The sequence below is a fragment of the Trichosurus vulpecula genome, chromosome 4, assembly GCF_011100635.1.
Source record: "Trichosurus vulpecula isolate mTriVul1 chromosome 4, mTriVul1.pri, whole genome shotgun sequence".
NCBI lineage: Eukaryota > Metazoa > Chordata > Mammalia > Diprotodontia > Phalangeridae > Trichosurus > Trichosurus vulpecula.
The window spans coordinates 217,804,535-217,828,948 of record NC_050576.1 but is presented as its reverse complement, the minus strand read 5'-3'; the positions used below and the strand labels follow the sequence as shown (position 1 = coordinate 217,828,948).

At 42.4% G+C, this 24,414-nt stretch overlaps 1 protein-coding gene across 2 annotated transcripts in view; it reads left to right on the top strand.

Annotated features, from left to right (window-relative positions):
• Positions 1–24,414, top strand: part of ENDOV (endonuclease V) — a 71,050-nt gene that overhangs the window by 15,466 nt on the left and 31,170 nt on the right. For both annotated transcript variants that reach the window (XM_036756910.1, XM_036756909.1), the window contains exons 3-7: positions 2,908–3,042; positions 3,890–3,929; positions 11,988–12,100; positions 14,038–14,106; positions 14,745–14,873. In XM_036756910.1, coding sequence (XP_036612805.1) covers positions 2,908–3,042; positions 3,890–3,929; positions 11,988–12,100; positions 14,038–14,106; positions 14,745–14,873 — 486 coding nt within the window. The remainder of the gene's footprint in view (positions 1–2,907; positions 3,043–3,889; positions 3,930–11,987; positions 12,101–14,037; positions 14,107–14,744; positions 14,874–24,414) is intronic.

Sequence of the window (24,414 nt, the reverse complement as noted above, 5' to 3'; positions counted from 1 at the left end):
CATACATGGAACCATGGGTTACAGCAAATGAAGAAGTTTTGAATAATGTGGGAAATTGCACTTACCTTGGCAGTATATTTTCTAGGAATGCATTGCCGGAGCTAGCTCAGAGTTTGGGAGGCTTCGAAGGAGAGTGTAGGAGAGAGGAGGTATTAGCCTGGTTACCAAACTGAAGGTCTACAGAGCTGTTGTGGTGACCTCATTGGTGTATGCCTGTGAAACCTGGACAGTATATCAGCTCCATGCCAGGAAACTGAATCACCTGCATTTGAATTATCTTAGGAAGATTCTGAAGATCACCTGGCAGGATATGGTGCCCCACACTGAGGTCCTTTCTCAGACTAAACTGCCCAGCATTCAAACTCTACTGCAGAGTGTGCAACTCCAGTGAGCTGGCCATGTTGTTTGAATGCCAAATGCACACTTGCCTAAAAGATTTTTATGGAGAACTCACATGGTGGTCAGAAAAAGTGATACAAGGACACTCTTAAGGTCTCTCTTAAGAACTTTAGAATTAATTGTATATGTGGGAGACACTGGCACAGGATTGCTCAACATGGTGTGCCCTCAAGAATTGAAGTAGCTCAAAAGAAACTAGAGATACGAAAATTGAGAGAATCCGCCCCAAGTGTTCACATGGACTATTTGTGCCCAACCTGGGGTAGAACATTCCAAGCTCATATTGGTCTGATCAGCCACAGTCGGACATGTAACTTGACTCTAACATGATGATGTCATTTTGTTCCTCTTTGAGAATGAAGGACAACAACCAACCAGACGCTCCCCATAATATGCTGTCTAGAACTAAACATATATCTCTAAGGTGGTCTGACTAGACCTCTCACCTCCTAGATACTCTGCCTCATTATGGCCTGAGCCCATTAGATTTCTGCCCCCATGTGACTGTGTTGATTTCTGTTGAATTTGTAGCCCATGAAAATCCTTGGGTCTTTTTCATATGGAAGCCATCTGCCACTTTCCCTCATTGTGTTCTCATAAAAATAATTATCCAATCTGTTTATCCTAAACAAATTTAATCTTATTAGATTCATCCACATTATTCTAGCCTGTTACTCCCTTCCACACACTCCACAATCCCTGATGCTGACATTCACTAGCTTGTGAATAGGTAAATCACTTAATCTCTCTAAACAGCAATTTCCTTTCCTGTAGAATTTGGATAATTAAGCTTACACTACTTACCTCTCCGGGATGTTGTGAGTAATTTGCTTTGTGAACCTTGAAGTGCCCTATTAATTTAATCTCTAAATACAATTTAAAATAACCTTTGTGTTTTCTCTAGCATTTTTCATAAGATTTGGTTTATTCTATGTTTTAGCCTTCTTCCCACCACTCTCACAGGTTTCCGCTACTATTTTTGTGTGTTTCCTTTGTTTTGTATCCATCCATGTTTCATCTTAAAACCTGAACTTATCATAGAGCTTTTTATCTACATGGTTTTCTTTAGATACCTTTGTAGTATTGTAGAAAACAAGTTGGTACAGCGGATAGAGTGCTGGGCCTGGAAACAAGGAGGCTCATCATCCTGAGTTCAAATATGGCCTTAGACATGTACTAGTTGTGTAACCCTGGGCAAATCACTCAACGCTGTTTGCCTCAGTTTCCTCATCTGTAAGATGAGCTGGAGGAGGAAAAGGAAACTACTACAGTGTTTGTGCCAAGAAAACCCCAAATGGAGTCACAGAGTTGAACATGACTGAAAAATGACTGGACAACAACAGAAATGTTGCAGTAATTTCAGTTTTTAAAACCTATCCTTTTTGACCCATTTCTTTTTAGTTTTTCTGCCGCTGGATACTAAATGTTTCTTTGATATTTTTGAAATATGATTTCCTAAAGTCTAGGGTGTGTGTCCTCTTCTACCCAGTGTTCTTATTCCTTGTTGTTACAAATTTAAAGATGATGTGGTTGTTTCCTTCCAAGGCTGCTGTCATTTCCATGACAGCAGTTTATTGATCAACATTAATTCCAAAATTGAAGTTCTCTTCATTGCTTCTGCTACTCTTCTTGTGGCGTAAGGATAACAAAATGTCCTCATTTATAAAATACTTGTAGTGTTTAATTCACATGTTGTAAGGGATCAGATGCAATGTCTGATCATCAGTATGAGCTATCATCACTAGTATTATTTTGCTTTTATCACTAATATTATTGTTATTATTATCTGTATCTGTGTCTCACTTGTGTGACTAGATCGGGGACAGCTAGGAGGAGCTAATGCCTTGAAAGCCCCTAGTTAGGGAAGAATGCTCAGAGTAACCTAGACCAGTAAACCCCAGAAGATTTTCCAAAGGACTATATTTAAGTGTGGAGAATATTTAAAGGGACCACATACAGCCTTACATTTGCCTTCCTAGGATCATACATCTAGAGCTGGAGTTTCTATTCCAACTCCATCATTTACAGATAAACAACCTTAGAGAGGTTAAGTGACTTACCTATGGTCATATTGCCATTAAATAGCAGAGCCAGAATTTGAACCCCGGTCCCCTGAGTCTAAATTCAGTGCATCATACTGCATATAACTCCTCTGAGATGATTTTAAGCTTAAAACATTTTTATCATTCTCTCAACTTATTTTTCGTGTGTGCTTTTTCTCTGCCTCTTATCTACTCCGTTCACATTGACCTAAATCTGTGAAAGGGGAGCAGAGTAAAGAGAGGTATAGGTGGAGTAGGGAAGGGTGGAGGAAGGGGGGCATGGATTAAGAAACAGAATAACAGAAGAAGTAGACTAAATTGATTTTTAGGAACAGAAAAAAAAGATGATAAAGGTGAGGAAAGACCTAGAGTAGGAGGAAAGATTCTCTTTCCCTTCCCTTAAAGTGCCCCCACCTGGCTAGAGTGTTCAATGACTTCCTTAATTTACTTTTTTTCCTGATGGCAGGTGTTATATGAGGAGTGCCGGATGGTTAACCTAACAGCCCCCTATGTGTCTGGTTTCTTGGCATTTAGAGAAGTCCCCTTCCTGGTGGATGCTATTCAGAGGCTACAGAAGAAGGAACCCAGTCTCATGCCCCAGGTACCACCTTTCTTTTTGAAAAAAATTCATATTACATGTAAAAACCATTTTTAACATTTGTTTTTTTAAAGTTTTGAGTTCTAAATTCTCTCTCTCCCTCTCTTCCCTTCCCCCTTATTGAGAAGGCAAGCAATTTGATGTGCAGTCATGCAAAACATATTTCCATGTTAGTCATGTTGTGAAAGAAAACACAGCAGGTACCTCCTTTCTAAGAATGGTTACTCCTTTTCTTTCTGGGGAGTGGAAACAGGGAGGACAGAAGGGACTGCTATTTAAAAGATCTATGCTGCTATCTTTCCTGCTCCCCCTGCCCCCAAGACCTTCTGGTCCTAAACTGAGAAGAGAAGGGAAAATTTCCCTTCACTGTTCTGTGCTCATGAGTTTGGCACTCCTGACTTAGAGCTTCCTCAGTGGCAGTTCTGCTGAGAACTAAATGGAGATTGATACTATAAACAGGAGGCTCTAGGTGGCTCCTGGAGTCAGGAGGACCTGATTTCAAATCCAGCCTCAGAGACTCACTAGCAGTGACCCTGGGCAAGTCACTTAACCCTGTTTAGCCTCAGTTTCCATATCTGTCAGATGAGTTGGAGAAGGAAATGGTAAACCACTCCAGTGTCATTGCTAAGAAAACCCCAAATGAGGTCAGAAAGAGGTGGACGTAACTGAAAAATGATCAAACAGTGCTATGAACTGGCTCCCAAGAGCAAGTTTGGAGAACAAGATTCTCCTGATAGAATTGCCTGGGGTATGGAATAGCTTAGGAGTGCACTTAGGAGTTAAAGTCCTAAGAACAGCTCTTGATCTGAAGAAGCCCTGGTGACACTGCATCTTCCTGTGTTTTTTCTAGGTCCTTCTTGTGGATGGAAATGGGGTACTCCATCACCGAGGTAATCCTAGAACCCAGGGGAGAGGGTTTGGGAAAGGGAATGGTGGAATGGGGAAGAGAGGGGGGAAATTGTGATATCTTCTTCACAGAAGGGCTCTGCCTCTGCCTTTGAAAGGCATCTTTGAAGATGGCAGCTGGAAAGCAGGGACTTGCTTAAGCTCTCCCCCAGGTCCCTCCAAACACCTGTAAAAATGGCTCTGAACAAATTCTAGAGATGCAGAACCCACGAAATAGCAGAGGGAAGTAGGGGTCCAGCCCAGGACAGCCTGGGTGGTCTCTGGGAAGGGTCTATCACACAGAGCTGAGAGCTGAGTGGAGCACAGCCCAGCATGGGCCACACCAGGACCAACCAGATTGGGAGCCGGGTGGAACAGGCCACAGGGCCCTGAATCATTGAGCTGTGGCAATTACCAGACTTCTCAATCCACATACACCAGAGACAACAGAGCAGGTTAGTGGGAAAAACTGCTGAATCTGCTGGATTGGAGTGAAAGGAGTGCATAGTCGGCTCCAGCCCCAGGAGTGTGGAAGTGGTGCAGCTGTGGAGCTGCTCCCAGAGCTCCAGCTGTAGTTGCTTCCGGCCCCAAGCCTACCCAGTGGGAGGAATTAAGGGGCAGATCAGAGTGGGAGTGCAGAGCCTGCTTGGAGCTGGGTTGCTGTCCTGGTTGGCGGTTCCTGGGGGAGGAGGAGCACTGGTGTGGCAGAGCTTGCTGTGTAGAAGTAGCTCTGAAAACAGCCCCTCAAGCTTGGAACAAAGTACTCTACTCTGCAAGCAGTCATACACTGACAAAAAGCTCAAGGGTCAAGTAGTTGGCTGGGAACATGAACAGGCAGTGAAAATGCACTCAGAGTCAGACTCAGACTTTGGAATCTTATTTTGGTGACAAAGAAGATCCAAACATACAGCCAGAAGAAGTCAACAAAGTCAAAGAGCCTACCTCAAAAGCCTCCAAGAAAAATATGAATTGGTGTCAGGCCATGGAAGAGCTCCAAAAGGATTTGGAAAAGCAAGTAAGAGAAGTAGAGGAAAAATTGGGAAGACAAATCAGAGTGATGCAAGAAAATCATGAAAAACAAGTCAGTGACTTGCTAAAGGAGACCCAAAAAAATACTGAAGAAAATAACACCTTAAAAATAGACTAACCCAAATGGCAAAAGAGCTCCAAAAAGCCAATGAGGAGAAGAATGCCTTGAAAGGCAGAATTAGCCAAATGGAAAAGGAGGTCCAAAAGACCACTGAAGAAAATATTGGAGCAAGTGGAAGCTAGTGACTTTATGAGAAATCAAGATATTATAAAACGGAATCAAAGGAATGAAAAAATGGAAGACAATGTGAAATATCTCATTGGAAAAACCACTGACCTGGAGAATAGATCCAAGAGAGATAATTTAAAAATTATTGGACTACCTGAAAGCCATGATCAAAAAAAGAGCCTAGACATCATCTTTCAAGAAATTATCAAGGAAAATTGCCCTGATATTCTAGAGCCAGAGGGTAAAATAGAAATTGAAAGAATCCACCGATTGCCTCCTCAAAAAGATCCCAAAAAGAAAACTCCTAGGAATATTGTTGCCAAATTCCAGAGCTCCCAGGTCAAGGAGAAAATATTGCAAGCAGCCAGAAAGAAACAATTTGAGTTTTGTGGAAACACGATTAGGATGATACAAGATCTAGCAGCTTCCACATTAAGGGATAGAAGGGCTTGGAATATGATATTCCAGAGGTCAGAGGAGTTAGGATTAAAACCAAGAATCACCTACCCAGCAAAACTGAGTATAAAGCTCCAAGACAAAATATGGATTTTCAATAAAATAGAGGACTTTCAAGCTTTCTCAGTGAAAAGACCAGAGCTGAATAGAAAATTTGACTTTCAAGCACAAGAATCAAGAGAAGCATGAAAAGGTAAACAAGAAAGAGAAATCACAAGGGACTTACTAAAGTTGAATTGTTTTATTTACATTCCTACATGGAAAGATGATGTGTGTAATTCATGTGACCTTTCTCAGTATTAGGGTAGTTGAAGGGAATATACATATATATAGGCATGTTGAAGAGAGCCTTAACCGTCACTCTTAAGAAATTTATCTTTTTATCCTATAGGAAATAGGAGGACCCACTGAAAGTTTTTAAGCAGGCTAGTGAAAGTCAAATTTGTGCTCAAGGAAGATTATTTTGGCATCTATGTGGAAGATAAATTGAAGAGGGGAGATACTAGAATCAGGAAGACCAATAGGAGGCTATGGCAGAGCCAATGCAATTTTAACTGCTGCAGTGTTTTCCATATGTCTGGTCTCTGTTGTTCTTTCTATGTGATGGTTTTTGTAACTATGTGTGCCAACCTTCCTCCATGGATAGAAATGAATTGCTTTCTCTTGCTTGTTATAGAAAGTATATATGGATAGTAGCTATAATGCTAAGTTTAACGTTAGAATCCTTGTGAAAATTTGTCCCCCTTCCCCTAGCACAAATGCAGAATCCAAGGAGAAAGCAGTAGTTCCTTAAAGCAAATACTATTCCGTTCTCCCCCAAGAAGCCAGCTTCGCAGGGGCGGAGCCAAGATGGCACTGGAAAGCAGGGACTAGCATGAGCTCCCTGCCGAGTCCCTCCAAAAACCTATAAAAAATGACTCTGAACCAATTCTAGAACGGCAGAACCCACAAAACAGCAGAGGGAAGCAGGGCTCCAGCCCAGGACAGCCTGGATGGTCTCTGGTGTATCCCACACGGACCTGGGACCTGGGACCAGAGCCCAGCATGAGCAGCGTGGACCAACCAGACCAGGAGCTGGGCGGAATGTGCCCTACCACCCTGAGTCAGTGAGCTGCGGCAGTTACCAGACTTCTCAACCCACAAACACCAAAGACAGCAGAGAAGGTTAGTGGGAAAAGCTGCGGGAGTGGAAGGAGTTCGAGGTTTGACTACCAGCCCCAGGGGCAGTGGAGGTGGGGCAGCTACAGCTGCAGTTGCTTCCGGCCCCAGGCCCACCTGGTGGGAGGAATTAAGTGGCAGATCAGAGCAGGGGTGCACAGCCTGCTGAAGATTTAAGCCCAGTCCGGGTTGGGGGTTCTTGGGGAAGGAGCAGTGCTGGTGTGGCGGAGCTGGCACATCCCCCCCCAAACATGGAACATAGAACTCTTTAGACTACGAGCAGTCATACCCCACTGAAAAACTCAAGGGTCAAGTTAGTTGGTTGGGAATATGGCCAGGCAGCGAAAACGCACCCGGATTCAGTCTCAGACTTTGGATTCTTTCTTTGGTGACAAAGAAGACCAAAACATACAGACAGAAGAAGTTAACAAAGTCAAAGAGCCTACAACAGAAACCTCCAAGGAAAACATGAACTGGTCCCAGGCCATGGAAGAGCTCAAAAAGGATTTGGAAAAGCAAGTTAGAGAGGTAGAGGAAAAATTGGGAAGAGAAATGAGAAGGATGCAAGAAAACCATGAAAAACAAGTCAGTGACAAAAAAATACTGAAAAATACACTGAAGAAAACAACACCTTAAAAAATAGACTAACTCAAATGGCAAAAGAGCTCCAAAAAGCCAATGAGGAGAAGAATGCCTTGAAAGGCAGAATTAGCCAAATGGAAAACGAGGTCCAACGGACCACTGAAGAAAATACTACTTTAAAAATGAGATTAGAGCAAGTGGAAGCTAGTGACTTTATGAGAAATCAAGATATTATAAAACAGAACCAAAGGAATGAAAAAATGGAAGACAATGTGAAATATCTCATTGGAAAAACCACTGACCTGGAAAATAGATCCAGGAGAGATAATTTAAAAATTATTGGACTACCTGAAAGCCATGATCAAAAAAAAAAGAGCCTAGATATCATCTTTCAAGAAATTATCAAGGAGAACTGCCCTGATATTCTAGAGCCACAGGGCAAAATAGAAATTGAAAGAATCCATCGATTGCCTCCTCAAATAGATCCCAAAAAGAAATCTCCTAGAAATATTGTTGCCAACTTCCAGAGCTCCCAGATCAAGGAGAAAATACTGCAAGCAGCCAGAAAGAAACAATTTGAGTATTGTGGAAACACAATCAGAATAATCCAAGATCTGGCAGCTTCTACATTAAGATATCGAAGGGCTTGGAATACGATATTCCAGAGGTCAATGGAGCTAGGATTAAAACCAAGAATCACCTACCCAGCAAAACTGAGTATCATGCTCCAAGGCAAAATATGCATTTTCAATAAAATAGAGGACTTTCAAGCTTTCTCAGTGAAAAGACCAGAACTGAATAGAAAATTTGACTTTCAAACACAAGAATCAAGAGAAGCATGAAAAGGTAATCAAGAAAAAGAACAAGAAAAAGAAATTGCAAGAGACTTACTAAAGTTGAACTGTTTTGTTTACATTCCTACATGGAAAGATGACATGTATAATTCATGAGACCTCAGTATTAGGGTAGCTGAAGGGAATATGCATATATATATGTTTATGTATATATATATATATATAAGTGAATGTGTATGCATGTATATATCTATGTGTGTGTGTGTATATATATATATGTATATATATATATATATATATATATATATATATATATAGAGAGAGAGAGAGAGAGAGAGAGAGAGAGAGAGAGAGAGAAAGGACACAGGGTGAGTTGAAGATGAAGGGAAGATATCTAAAAGAAATAAAATCAAATTAAGGGATGAGAGAGGAACATACTGAGAGAGGGAGATAGGGAGAGATAGAATGGGGTGGATTATCTCGCGTAAAGGTCGCAAGAGGAAGCAGTTCTGTCGGAGGAGGGGAGAGGGCAGGTGAGGGGGGAATGAGTGAACCTTGCTGTCATCAGATTTGGCCTGAGGAGGGAATACCATACATACCCAATTGGGTATCTTACCCCACAGGAAAGAAGAGAGAAGAAGATAAAAAAGGGGGGGATGATGGAGGGGAGGGCAGATGGGGGTGGAGGTAATCAAAAACAAACACTTTCAAAAGGGGACAGGGTCAAGGGATGGGTTGGGAAGGAGCAAAATATAGTTAGTTTTTCACAACATGAGTATTGTGGAAGGGTTATTATACATAATGATACACATGTGGCCTATGTTGAATTGCTTGACTTCTTAGGGAGGGTGGGTGGGAAGGGAAGAGGGGAGAGAATTTGGAACTCAAAGTTTTAAAAACAGATGTTCAATAACAAAAAAAAAGTTTTTGCATGCAACTAGAAAATAAGCTACACAGGCAATAGGGCGTAGAAATTTATCTTGCCCTACAAGAAAGGAAGGGAAAAGGGGATGGGAGGGGAGTGGGGTGACAGAGGGGAGGGCTGACTGGGGAACAGGGCAACCAGAATATATGCCATCTTGGAGTGGGCGGGGAGGGTAGAAATGGGGAGAAAATTTGTAATTCAAACTCTTGTGAAAATCAATGCTGAAAACTAAATATGTTAAACAAATATATTTAATTTAAGAAGCCAGCTTCAAGGCTGTCGCCTTGGCGTTGGTCAAGATAATTAGAGACAAAGAAACCTTCTCAGGATACTTTGTTTTCTATTCACTTATGTAGTCTTATTATTTTACTGATACTCCTCTAAATTCTTGGGAAGATCCCTCCCTGTTTCCATAATTGTGATTGTGTTCAGCTCAGCCCAAGTGAAGTAGTTTTCTTTGGAAAGGAAGAATACAGGAAAAAGGAAGGAAGGAGGGAGGGAGGGAGGGAAGAAAGGAAGGAAGAAAGAAAGAACGAGCAGGAGAAGATAATTCAGCAAAAAAAGGACTGAAAAGCATTTGTCAGACAGGTTGAAGGAGAAACAGGAGAGGATGGTGTAATGGAATCTGAGCGGGGAGAGAGTGCCCAGAATGAGGTGGTCAGCAGTATCCAAAGCTGAAGAAAAGTTAGGGAGGATGAGGACTGGGAAAAAAGCCCTTGGATTTAGGAGTTTAGATCTTGGAGGAAACGGTTTCAGTTTTGTGGTGGAATCAGAAGCGAGAATGCACGGGGCTGAGTGGGGGGTAAAGAAGTAGGAGCAGTGAATATAAGTAACGCTTTTCTAGGAGTTGGTCAGCAAATGGGAAGAAATCCCTTTTCAGAGGTGAACTATGGATGTTGGAATATTGCATATACTTTTGGACTTTATTGGTTTTGCTCAGCTGCTATTTCCCTCGTTTTTATTCTTTGTAATAGGGATTGTTTTCTAGATGTGGGGAGGAGGGAGACATTGGGAAAGAAGCAGTGTAAAAACGAAAGATCTCAATTTTTTTTTTTTTACAAAAGGGAAGAAGATATAGGTCAATATTTTGAGGGATGGCAGGATCGAATGAAGGTTTTGAAAGAATGGTGTAAATCTGAGAAATTTTTAAGACAGTTCAGAAAGACCTAGTAGATAGGAGAGAGCTGGAAAAGAAGAGCCTGCAAAATCACTATGGGTGACGAATGTGACGTGCAAGGAAAGAAGAAAGAGAGGGAGAGAGACAGGAAGGGAGGAAAGAAGGAAGGATTGATTATCTACTATATAGCAGCTTGCATTTTACAAATATTAACTCATTTGACCATCACAAAAACCCTGGGAGGTAGGTGCTATCATTGTCTTCATTTTACAATTGAGTAAACTAAGGAGAAGGGGCAGCTGGGTGGCCAAGTGGATAGAGTGCCAGGCTTGGAATCAGGAAGACTCATCTTCGTGAGTTCAAATCTGGCTTCACACACTAGCTTCCTAGGGAGCAAGTCACTTAACCCTGTTTTCCTCATTTTTTTCATTTGTCACATGAGCTGGAGAAGGAAATAGCAAACTACTCTATTATCTTTGCCAAGAAAACCCCAAATGGGGTCACGAGGAATCAGACATGACTGAAATGACTGAACAACAAAAACTGAGGAAAACAGGTCAGATAATTTGCCCAAGGTCACGTAGCTAGTAAGTGTCTGAGGTTGTATTTAAACTCAGGTCTTACTGACTCTAGGCCTAGCACCCCATATAGCAGTCAAAAAAGTTAATATATATTCAGGATTAAAGCGGTGATGCTTCTGTTCTTTGCTTCGGTCAGATCACATCTGGGATGTTTTGTTCAGTTGTGAGCACTTTGGAAAGACATTGATAAACCGGAAGCCTCCAGGACAGGCGAAACGTGAACAAGTTCATGAGAAAGATATGGCCTCTATAGAAAGAGAGATTGGAGTTGTTAATGAGAGGTGATAATTGATGGAGTTAGAACAGCCCAGAAAAAAATGGAAAGAGCCTAGGTGGTTAGCTGATTGTTCCTTTAAGTCTTAATGGTTAAAGAGACAGTTGATAAAAGATGGAGTGAACTGTTGGGGTACTGAGGAGGAAAATTGAAGAAACTCATATCAGATGACCACAGTCTTCTCAACGAAGTAAGAATAAAATTTATTTGAAAAGAGCGTTGGGGACAAAAGATGGTGGTTTGAGAATAGTTTGAAAAGTTTGTAACATCTGGTATGGGGAATTCTACAGGGGGCCAGCTAGAAATGAATTAGGGTCATCAAGAAGTTAAAGTCCACTTGATGCTAGTATAAATTTATAATAAACCATTCATTCTGGTTTCGTGATTTTCTTTAGTAATACTTGCAGTCCAGGAGCAAGAACAGAAAAAGTAGATAGTAGGATTTTCTTTGCAGTGAGAATTGGTGTGGCAAATTTAGCAGAGGAAATGGAGGGCTTCTAGGATTCTAACAAAAATGTTGTGGAAGTGGCCGATTATGAGACCATATCTAGATACCAGAAAACCCTCAACATGTGTTTGTTGTTCTTCCTCTTCTGTCCCTTTCTTTTGTGTCTTTCTGTAGCCTCCATCCTCAACAATCAACTTAGTATTGATCTTCTTTACCCTTGGTGTGAATGTGCCAAAGGTCGCTTGGACAGTCAGGCAGAGCTTAAAATAGTATTCAGGACTACTACTTCCCTAGTCCTAATTAGTTAAGTTTCTATTTACCTCTCTCAGTTCTGCTTTCTCAATAAAATTCTTCGGTGTCTTGGATTTGTCTTTGACTATTGGACCATCTTTTCCCATCTCAGCTAATTTGTTTACTGCTCTCATTTGCCAACCTTGCCTCATGGCTCTTTTCTTTGTCTCATTTGCTAGGGTTTGGAGTGGCCTGTCACATTGGTGTCCTTACAGATCTGCCTTGCGTTGGAGTGGCCAAAAAACTCCTCCAGGTAGATGGGCTGAAGAATAATGACCTACACAAAGAAAAGGTAAGAACCAGGGATGTGTTAGGATGATGAGGTAAGTCAGAATGGTGCCATCTGAGATTCTAAAGTAGGAGCTGGAGATACTGCATAAAGATTGCATAGTGTTACAGACTGGGGAATTCCTGGTTTCTGCTATCTCAGTGTTTGTCTGCTGTTTTCTCTGCTGTTCTCTGCAACTCTTAAAATCATAGAATGTTACAACTGGAAGGGACTTTAGAAATCATCGAGTCCAGGCCCAGAGAGATGAACTTGTCCAAGGTCAATCAGCCAGGCTAGTTTGTGGCAGAGCTGGGCGTAGAACCTGGATCAGCTGACTCAAGCCAGTGCTCTTCCTGTGTAGTTTCCCAAGGAGATGCCAGTGTGCTAGCAGTGAATGATCCTGTTTCCTGACCTGTGTTTTCCTGTGAAGTGGCTCATGGCTCATAGAGACAGGAGCAGGGATATTTCCCATCTTCACCTCCCCTGGGCTTAGTTTAGGGCTCTCTGAAATCCTGTCCCTATTCTGAACTCTGAAATATGTCTTTAAAAATCCTGGCTCTTAATCAATCAATGAACTTTTATTAAGAACCCACTGTGTGCTAGGTGCTCTACTATGTCTTGGTGATAGAGACAAAAATGAAATAGTCCCTGCCTCCAAGGAGCTTGCATTCTTTTGGAAGAGACTATATATTTTATATATGCAGAATGTACATAATATATGTATTTTGAGGGGAGGGAGTGCATTAGGATCATATATTTGGAGTTTGAGGAGACTGAAGAGGGGTCTTTAGTATAGCTTCCTTATTCTATAGATAATGAAACAGATCTAGAGAAGTTAAATGACTTCCCCAAGGTCAGAAAACAAGTAAGTGGTAGGCCTGGGATTTGAACCCAAGGCTCCATTCAAATTCAAATTTGAAATTTATTAAGTAGGAGAGTGACACGGTCAGACCTGAACTTTAGGAAAAACCCCTTGGCAGTTGTGTCAAGGATGGATTGGAGAGGGGAGAGACAATAACAAGGAGGACACTGTAAAAGCCTGGGGGAAAGATGATGAAAGCCTGGATGAGGGTCATGGCCATGTGAGTGAGCAAGAGGGGTTGTGGAGACGGAAATGACAAGGTTTGGCAACTGAATGATAGACGATAGGGTGAGGAAGAGGGAAGAGCAAGGATGACCCTAAGGCTGTGACTGAGATGACTGGAAGGATGGCTGGTGGTGCCCTTGATAGAAATAGAGAAGTTCAGAAGAGCGGTGGGGGAAAGATTATGAGTTCTGTTTTGTATATGCCATACTTGAGACATCTCTAGGACATCCAGTTTGAAATGTTTAATGGGAAGCTGGTGATGCAGGACCAAAACTCAGGAGGGAGGTTGGGCTTGAATCTGTGAGTCATTTACATATAGAGACATAATTAAATGCATGGGAGCTGAGGAGTTCACCAAGTAAGAGAATGTAGGGAGACAAGAGAGGACAGAACAGAGTCTTGGGGTACATCCACAGTTAGGGATGTCATATGGATGATAATCCAGCCAAGGAGATTGAGGGATATTCAGCCAGGTAGGAGGAAAACAAAAGAATAAATTTCACAGTGACCCAGAGGAAGAGAGGGTATCCCTTGGTCAACAGTGTCTGATGCTGCAGAAAGGCCAAGAAAGGACTGAGAAAAAACCCTATTGGACTTGGTAGTTGAGGAATCATTAATAACTTCAGAGAGAATAGTTTCTGTTGAATGAAGAGACTCTGGATCAGAATATTTTGACCAGGACTATGTGAGGTGCTATCTCTCCTTGCCCAGGAGTAATTTTAATGGTTGAAAAACTTTTTCTACTATCCTAAGTAATTCTTTACCCTTTATTTCTCCCTATTTATATCATTACCTCCCTTTCCCCAGTTTAACCCACTTTCAACCTACTTCAACCAAGTAATTGTCCACAAAATTTCATATCCTTGTTTTCCAGATCCAGCACCTAAAGATGGGAGGAGACACCTTTCCTCTGTTGTCTGACTCAGGTACCATCTTGGGAATGGTGAGTCAATTGGGGTGCCTCCTTCCTACCCAAGCTTTCTCTGAGATAACATCTGGGATTGAAGCCTCTTAAATCAGAGAGCCACATGGCCAAGTAGGGAAACCATAAAAGACAGACTGGTGAAGGAAGCTTTGGATATTTTAGGCAATTCTGAATTAGGAGAACTGGAAAGTCTTTTTTTTTTTACTCTCCTCCATGAACCTAACACCATTCCCACATTCACTCCTCTTTCCAGAAACCAGTCCTTGCCCACAGAGTGATATCTATTAAATCAACTAGAAGTTTTCATATATATCCTCTGTTTATGTATTGTTATGAGGGTCCTCTGTACAACTGACCTCTTCCAAAACCACACAGAGATTGTCATAGAATCTTTGCCAGTGAAGACAGCTCAGGAGCTAGGAGCCAGCATGCCTCTACTGAGAACCAGTCTTGTTATGCCCTCTCTCTACTGTTTCGTGCGCCACCAAGAATCCATTTTCAAATCCTCCAGATAGTGGGATTGGCACAAAGCCCTTGGATCTTTGTTGCTGGTAATCCTTGCTAGGCAGGAGGAAAGAAGGTACAGGCTGAGTCTTTACCTCAGAGAGAGTATCCCTTTTCTTTCTAGTAGCCCAATCTCTCCTTCTGTTTCCCAGGCCTTGAAGAGCCATAGCAAAAGCAGCAAGCCTCTGTATGTCTCTGTGGGTCACAAGGTGAGTCTGGGAGCCGCAGTCCGCCTGATCCAAGCCTGCTGCAGGTACCGGATCCCAGAGCCCATTCGTCAGGTGAGCAGGAGCCAGAAGGAGGCAATGACTAAGGGAGAGAGGGAGGGGCAGGAGATTCAGTGTTTATTTAATGGAATTGAATTGTTGAAGCCACAGAACAAGGCCAGCACCTGGATTCGCAGGACTAGGATGTGTGTGCCAAGGGGAAAAAAAAACTTAACAGTTCCTAAACTCACTATAGAGCTGGTAGCAGGACTGAGACAAGTCCTTGTCTTTAAGTCTGACCTATGATTTCAAGGGCTAGAGAGGGAGATTCCAGGCCCTACTTGTGCTTTTACCCCTTGCATACATGAATGAAGGAATGAGTTAATGAATGAATGCAAAAGCATTTGTTAAGCACTTGTACTTTGCTAAGCCTGCTAGGGATAAAAATACAAAAGCAAAGATTTTTTGTGTGTTTGTCCTTCATTCTCCAAGAGGACCATGGCATCAGGGAAATGATAACATGACTTCCAGTTGACTTTGATTTGAGTGAGGGAGGGCTGTGCAGGGTCACCAGCCTCACTTTCTACTCCAGAGCCATCTGGGTCCAGTGACCTGATATTTACCAGGATGACTGGAGATGACCCAGGATGCAATGGGAGACCCTGGCCCTTTTAGGTTAAGGCCTTTTTAGGTTCTCACTTTGAGTGAGGTAACACCCATTCATTGAATAGGCCTCTTTAAGAAGTGAGTCAAGGCATGGCCCCTTTAATTAGAAAAAAAGAATAAAAAAATCAAGCTGGGAGGGGAAGACCCTCTGGGTTCTTGGTGAAAAGAGAGTCAGTTACTATTGACATTCACTCTGAGCCATTAGCCATTAAGTGGAACTTGGGCAGGGACCTATCCTTATCCTTGAGGAGCTTTGTAAGGGAGTGGTGGCTAGGAGGGGTACCCCAAAAGTTACCAGGATAGCAAGTGGGGTCATAGGAGACAAACCCCTTTCAGGAACAAGAGCAGAACTGATTTCAAGAAGCATTTATTAAGTATCTTCTGTGTGCCACACATGGGCAGTAGATAGCACAGTGGATAGAGTGCAGGCTTGGAGCCAGGAAGACTCATCTTCATGAGTTCAAATCTGGCCATAGATACTTACTAGCTGTGTGACCCTGGGCACATCACTTAACCTTATTCGCCTCAGTTTCCTCTGTAAAAATGAACTAAAGAAGGAAATGGCAAACCATTCATTGTCTTTGCCAAGAAAACCCCAATGGGGTCACAAAAAGTTGGACATGACTGAAATGATCAAACAACAACAAAATATGTCAGGTATTGTGCTAAACCCTGGGGATATGAAGAAAGGCAAAAGACAGTCTGTTCTCAAGGAGCTCACAGTCTAATGGGGAAAACCATACAAACAACTATGTACAAACGCAATATGTACAGGAAAAACTGGAGATAATCTCAGAAGTAAGGCATTAGCATTAAGGGGGATCAGAAAACGCTTCTTGCAGAGCTTTGCAGGAAGCCAGGAGGGAGACACTTCTAGGCATGGAGGGCAGCCATTGGAAAGGTATGGAGTCCAGAGCTGGAGTGACATGTTTGATGAACAGAAAGGAGGCCAGTCTCATTGAATCAGAATACACAGAAGAGAATAAGATATTGTTGTTGTTTGGACTTCATTTTTGAAGAGGGCTAGTGACATCATGGGGTCATGACTCGACTTGTGCATGAATCGGATTTAAGTGAGTCAGAGCTTCACAAAGTCATCAGCTTCACTCTTTCTTCCAGGGTCACTGAAGTCCAGTGGCAAGACAAAAGTCAGGATGACTGGCAATGGCCAGGAGGAAGGCAGAAAAGGGCCAGGTTATGAAGAGCTTTAAACAATTTCACATTTGATCTTGGAGGTAATAGAAAGTCACTGGATTTTATTAAATAAGGGGGTGACATGGTTAGGCCCGATCTTTAGGAAGATCAGTTTGACAGTTTAGTGGAAAATGAACTGGAATCAAGGAGACCAACCAGCAGGCTATTGCAGTAGTACAGGTATGAGATAGTGAGAACCTACAGGGATGGTGGCAGGGTCAGAGGAGAGAAAAGGGTGTGTATGAGAGATATTGAGAAGGTAGAAACAACTGATTAGATATGGGGGAAGAGAGTGAAGAGTAGAGGATGGCACCTAGGTTGTAAGATGGGGTGACTGGGAGGATGGTGGCAGAGTTGTGAAGAAGGGAAGGTTAGGTGAAGGAGAAATATGAGTTCAGTTTTTAGATTTGTTGAGTTTAAGGTATCTAGGATACATCCAGTTTAAAGATGTCCAGTAATCAGAGCTTTGAAACTAGAAGCCAGGAGAGAAATGAGGGCTGGACAAATAGATCTAAGAATCCTCATGGTTCTAGAACTGGAGAGGCTGAGGAAAGGGGTGGGGGAGGGGAAGGGGAACCAGACTAGTACCTGGGAAATGTCAAAGCAGCTGGTGATGTGGCTGTGATAGTGGTTGAGGAGTAGGGAGTGAAATGAAGTGTGAAGAGAGACAATAACCAATCAAGACGGTGGGGGGCCCCCAGGGCTGAAGTTGTGGAGATGAAAGGGTTAAATTTCCAGGCTATGGCCTCTGATCCAGGTAGCACCAGTGACTTACTATCCCTTCTATTCTTGCTCGGTGTTCCTGTACCATTATACTACTCCTTTCCTTATTTTACCAAAATATCAGGGAGCCTAGGACAACCCCAACTTCTGTCCTTATACGAGGGCACTTCAACATACCTGGTGATGTTGAATAGCCTAAAACCCTAAACCTTGTCAGCCCTCACGTTTCCCATTCTGTTTGGCTCCTGTGATCTCTTCTTCCACTGTACCACAGGGACAGTTACTTTTGATGTTGCCATCACTCAAAAAGAATTCCATAATCAAGAACTCTGAAGTCCCTATTGTAGCCTCCTATTCTTTGTCCTCACCATTCTTTTAATTCTTAGTTAACCAGTTCAACTCTTCAGGATTCTCCACTCTTGACTCCCTTGTTCCTTTGTTCTATTGTTGCTTGTGCCTTGCCAAACCCCATCTCCCCCACTCCTATTCAAATACTGTTCAGGAGAACTGAAGGAGTCCTACCAACTGCATCAGCTACAAACTTGTGTTACCCAATCTCAGCTGGGCCCTCAGTAAAGCAAGGCAATCCTTTTATTAAGCCTTAGTTGATTGTCTGTTGACGCCCTGAAGAGGCTGTTCCAAGACTTCTCTTCTTTCCCCAACCCTCCCACAACTCTCCCCTGCTTTTCAGCTGAGTACCTTCCCTTATTCTTTACCAAGAAGAGAGAAAATCGAGGCCATTTGACTTGTAATGCCTCCTGATCCCTCCTTTACACCTCAAACGCATCTCACATCATCCTCCACTCTCCTTTAGTTCAGTCTCTAATGACTGTTGATCCCTGTCTCTTCCAATAGATTGCCCCCGTTATCATTCCCCCACCCTCAGTAATCTTCACTCTCTCCCTGTCTACTGGTGTGTTCCCTGCTGCCTACAAAACCTACTCAAGGTCTTAAAGAAAAATTCACTTGACTTTGCCACGCCCTCAAGCTATCATCCTGTATTTCTCTTCCCTTTCTTAGTCAGATTCCTAGTAAGGCTGTCCACAAATTTTGCCTTCACTTTTCTCTACAACTTCAGTCCTTTGCAATTTGGCTTCCAACAAAATCATCCCCCATAGCATGTCCCTAACTGTGGGCGTGCCTCGTTGTTTGACCCCACTGTACACACATATCTAGGCACATTTCATCTTGCTTCCAGGGGTGTAGAAATTCCTAGTCATTTCACTGACCTTAATAGACCGTGATTTGCTCTCAGTTTGCTATTGCTTAGAGACTGAGCTCTTGGATTAGTGTTTATTTGCTTATCATAATGATTTTCATGTGATTTATGTGTTGTTCATTTAAAAGCAAAATGCACAAAAATCCCTTTAATCCCTGTTCTTTTCCCTTACTGATTCTCCCTAACTTCTAAGTAATGCATGAAGACCCTGCCTGGAAAAATCTATTGGTTGGATTCTGCGTAGATGTAGTCAGTCTACGCCATAGCACAAGGCAGCACCAACACAAGTTAAAATCCTGATTTATTTCTCCCTGATATAGGAGTTCTGTTCAAATCTGTGGGCTTTTCTTTCCTGCAGGCTGCTGCTGGGAGAAGCACCCTCCAGGTGGCAGTACCAGCTCACTGTCAGGGTCATCAGTACCAGAACTGCTGTGAGCAGTGAATGAGTTAGGGAGCCAGAGACAGTGAGAGGAGCACTGGGTTTGGGGCCTGCAAAAGTGAACCATGTGCTCCACCTCCGGTCTGTGAGGTATCTCAGCCAAAGTGGAGGAATTGAGGGGTGAGAGTTCCAGGTATATAAAACCTCACCAAACTCACTTTGTCAACATACTTCTGTGTATAACGTACCCACCCTCATCTCCATTCACTAAACTTTTCCTTCTTCCCTTGCAGTAAGTCATCAGCTTTTTACCTACAGACTTTCTATTCTTTGCCACTCTATGATTTCCCTCCACTTCTCCTCTACCCCATCTCCCTTTACCATGCCCCCTCCCTTCCCCTCCCCCCCCCATTTTGTACCCAGTACTAAGTACTTAGGCCGTTCCACCATTGCTTCCAGAAGTCTGAGCGCAAAGAGGTCATTGTTGCCTAAATTCTTGCTACTTTGTTAGTTACGCCTAATTGAAGGGGCCTACTATTCATTTTGAATGATCAACCTAGGGCCGTAGGAAAGTGTGGTCTAGAGTTTGGATTCAGGGATTTTAGTTTCTCTTCTGCCAATGATTGGCTATATAAAATTGAATAAGGCTCTTCCTTCTGAGGCTCAGGTTACCCATCCTTTGAAAGTATGCCTGCTTCCTTCAAGGTAGATTGAGATTGGTAAAAAGTTTTAAGTATCTGGTTTCAGGGGGAAAGGGAAACTCAGCTACTCATTAAGAGTCCATATGATTTCTCTTCTATTCTAGGAGCTTCAGAGTGGGAGGTAAAACATAGGATACAGAGTCCTTGCCCTTGGGAGATTGCATCTCTTTGTAAGGTTAGAGTGTGATGGCAAATTAATACTTAGGTCCCAACTTTTAACCTCTTTTACTGTCAACTCAATTCTATTTCATAAAAAAAGTTAACATAGGGGTGGAGCCAATATGGCAGCTGGAAAGCAGGGACTTGCGTGAGCTCCCTACCACGTCCCTCCAAAAACCTATAAAAATGGCTCTGAACAAATTCTAGAACTGCAGAACCCACAAAATAGCAGAGGGAAGCAGGGATCCAGCCCAGGACAGCCCGGATGGTCGCTGGATGAGGTCTATTGTGCACAGAGTGGAGGGGAGCAGAGCTCAGCGTGGGAGGCAGCAGGACCAACCAGACCAGGAGCCAGGCAGGACAGCCCCTAGCACCCTGAATGAGTGAGCTGTGGCGGTTACCAGACTTCTGAACCCACAAATACCAAAGACAACAGAGAAAGTTAGTGGGAAAAGCTGCGGGGAGGGGCGGGGACAGAGTTCACAGTTTGGCCACCGCCCCAGGGGCAGCGGGGGAGGTGCAGCTACAGAACTATAGCTGCAGTTACTTCCAGCCCCAGGCCCACGTGGTGGGAGGAATTAAGTGGCAGATCAGAGCAAGAGTGCAGAGCCTGCTGAAGATTGCGTCAGGTCCGGGTTGGTGGTTCTTGAGGAAGGAGGAGTGCTGGTGTGGCAGAGCTGGCTGTATAGAAATAGCTCTGAAATCAACTGCACATCCCCTCAAGCTTGGAACAAAGTACTCTTTGCTCTACAAGCAGTCATACCCCGACGAAAAACTCAAGAGTCAAGTAAGTTGGCTGGGAACATGGCCAGGCAGCGAAAACACACCCAGATTCAGTCTCAGACTTTGGAATCCTTCTTTGGTGACAAAGAAGACCAAAACATGTGGCCTGAAGAAGTCAACAAAGTCCAAGAGCCTACACCAAAAGCCTCCAAGAAAAACATGAACTGGTCTCAGGCCATGGAAGAGCTCAAAAAGGAGTTGGAAAAGCAAGTTAGAGAAGTAGAGGAAAAATTGGGATGAGAAATGAGAATGATGCAAGAAAACCATGAAAAACAAGTCAATGACTTGCTAAAGGAGACCCAAAAAAATACTGAAAAAAATATTGAAGAAAACATCACTTTAAAAAATAGACTAACTCAAATGTCAAAAGAGCTCCAAAAAGCCAATGAGGAGAAGAATGCCTTAAAAGGCAGAATTAGCCAAATGGAAAAGGAGGTCCAAAAGACCACTGAAGAAAATACTACCTTAAAAATGATATTGGAGCAAGTGGAAGCTAGTGACTTTATGAGAAATCAAGATATTATAAAACAGAACCAAAGGGATGAAAAAGTGGAAGACAATGTGAAATATCTCATTGGAAAAACCACTGACCTGGAAAATAGATCCAGGGGAGATAATGTAAAAATTATTGGACTACCTGAAAGCCATGATCAAAACAAGAGCCTAGATATCATCTTTCACGAAATTATCAAGGAGAATTGCCCTGATATTCTAGAGCCACAGGGTAAAATAGAAATTGAAAGAATCCACAGATCGCCTCCTCAAATAGATCCCAAAAAGAAAACTCCTAGGAACATTGTCGCCAAATTCGAGAGCTCCCAGGTCAAGGAGAAAATACTGCAAGCAGCCAGAAAGAAACAATTTGAATATTGTGGAAAAACAATCAGGATAACACAGGATCTGGCAGCTTCCACATTAAGGGACCGAAGGGCTTGGAATATGATATTCTGGAAGTCAATGGAACTAGGATTAAAACCTAGAATCACCTACCCAGCAAAACTGAGTATCATGCTCCAAGGCAAAATATGGATTTTCAATAAAATAGAGGACTTTCAAGCTTTCTCAGTGAAAAGACCAGAGCTGTATAGAAAATTTGACTTTCAAACACAAGAATCAAGAGAAGCATGAAAAGGTAAACAAGAAAGAGAAATCATAAGGGACTTACTAAAGTTGAACTGTTTTGTTTACATTCCTACATAGAAAGATGATGTGTATGATTCATGAGACCTCAATATCATGGTAGCTGAAAGGAAAGTGCATATATATGTATGTATGTGTATACATATATATACATATGTGTGTGTCTATGTATATATGTAGGTATATATATATGTATATGTATATATATACACACAAAGGGCACAGGGTGAGTTGAATATGAAGGGATGATATCTAAAAAAGTAAAATCAATTTAAGGGATAAGAGAGGAATATATTGAGAGAGGAAGGAAGGGAGACATAGAATGGGGTAAATTATCTCGAATAAAAGTGGCAAGAAAAAGTGGTTCTGTAGGAAGGGAAGAGGGGGCAGGTGAGGGGGAATGAGTAAATCTTGCTCTCATCGGATTTGACCTGAGAAGGGAATACCATACACACTCAATTGGGTATCTTACCCCACAGGAAAGAAGGAGGAAGAAGATAAAAAAGGGGTGATGATAGAAGGGAGGGCAGATGGGGGAGGAGGTAATCAAAAACAAACACTTTTGAAAAGGGACAGGGTCAAGGGAGAAAATTCAATAAAGGGGGATAGGTTAGGAAGGAGCAAAACATAGTTAATCTTTCACAACATGAGTATTCTGGAAGGGTTTTACATAACGATACGCATGTGGCCTATGTTGAATTGCTTGCCTTCTTAGGGAGGGTGGGTGGGAAGGGAAGAGGGGAGAGAATTTGGAACTCAAAGTTTTAAAAACAGACGTTCAAAAACAACAACAACAAAAAAAAGTTTTTTCATGCAACTAGGAAATAAGATACACAGGCAATGGGGCATAGAAATTTATCTTGCCCTACAAGAGAAGAAGAGAAAGGGGGATGGGAAGGGAGTGGGGTTACAGATGGGAGGGCTGACTGGGGAATGGGGCAACCAGAATATACGCCTTCTTGGAGTGAGGGGAGGATAGAAATGGGGAAAAAATTTGTAATTTAAACTTTTGTGAAAATCAATGCTGAAAACTAAATATATTAAATAAAAAAAAGTTAACATAGCCAAGTTCCACCTTCAAAAGGAGACATCTCTGTGTAAAGTACAAAGGACCAAGATAGACTGTGTTTTATATTTTTCTTTCCTTCACTCTTAACAAGCCTGCTCCAAAGTGATGAAAGCTTAGAGATTTTTGGTTTTTGTTTTGTAATATTTTATTTTTGTTAAGCAGGATGAAAAGAGGGGGAAAACTTTTTAATTTTCCCTCTAACTTTCCATTACACCAATCAGGCCTCTATTAATGATCTCCATCAAATCTCAAAACAAATCTGGACCGCCCCATTCTTATTGCCCCTCATTGCTAGCTTCCTTATCTGCACTGTGAGAAGAGAAATGAATTGGAGGCTACATCTGTCTTATAAAAGAGAGAGGTGTAATGGGAAATGCCTGCCCCTGTAGTATAACGGCTTGAATCTTGCAAAGATGCCTATCAGCCCCACTTTTCCCTTCCTATTTGAAAAAGTCTGAATAAGATCCAGTCTTCCATTCTACCCTTCTGTATCCCTTTCCTCTCATCTCCATTTTTTTCCCTCTCACCCTCTGAAAATAGAACTAGTCTTAGGGGATTTACCACACTTCTGTTTGCTACACTGCCAGTTAGTCATTCAGTCCCTAAATTGTTCTAAGCACTATCTAAGCTTAGAATCTGATAGACTTATTTAGTAGAGAGTCTTTGGAGCCAAGACTAAGCAGTTGGGGAGGGAGCAAAGCACACATCTTTAAAGAGACGACCTAAACCCATTAGTCCCAGGTTAGACCTGTCCTTATCTCTACTCTCACCAAGGATTCTCCAGATCTCCAGGTTGAGAACCATTTTTGCCTTACCATGGTCACTCTGGACTAGAGTAACACCTCTGGGGAGAGGTAAAGATTCTCTGCTAAACTGACCTCTGAAGCTTATAGAAGCTGTCCAGAGCCCCTAGGAATTTTTGTACTTGAACCAATTTGGATTAAGGGAGACATGGCAACAGCAGAGGAAATGGCCTATTAAAAGGGTCAAATCCTTGTGTTCACAGGATTGCAGCAATACTGCTATAGATATGGGGTCCTGGGCCTGAGTGCCTAAAAACCCTAGCCAAAGGAGGACCAGAAAGCAAATTGCAGAGACACAGACACCATGGGCAGGAAGCAGGCCTTCCCAGCACCACCTATGTCAGTATACTGGAGCAAAGCCTCATTCACCCATGCTCAGCACAGGTTTAAAACTAATCAGATAGTTTACATTAGAGTGTATATTACTGCCCAGGAAGCTACTGTACTTGGAGTCAGAACTGGGACAAAGTCCCAGCTCTTTTAGTGGCTTTAGTATGGTCTTGGACAAGTCATTTGACCTCTTGAGCGCTAGGTCCTTTCTTATCTATAAAATGAGTTTGAACAAGATGATCTATAAGGTTCTTCAAATGCTAATATTATCTTAGATTATTTCAGCTAATTTAAAAGAAATAAAAGCACAAAACTTCTTGGAAGGAAAGTTTTTATTGTTGTATTTCACAGAATTTCAGAGTTGGAAGGAACTCTAGTGGACTTCTAGTCCATGCTGTTCTCAACAAATGGTCATTCAGCCTCTGAATGAAGACTTTTAGTGAGGACGAA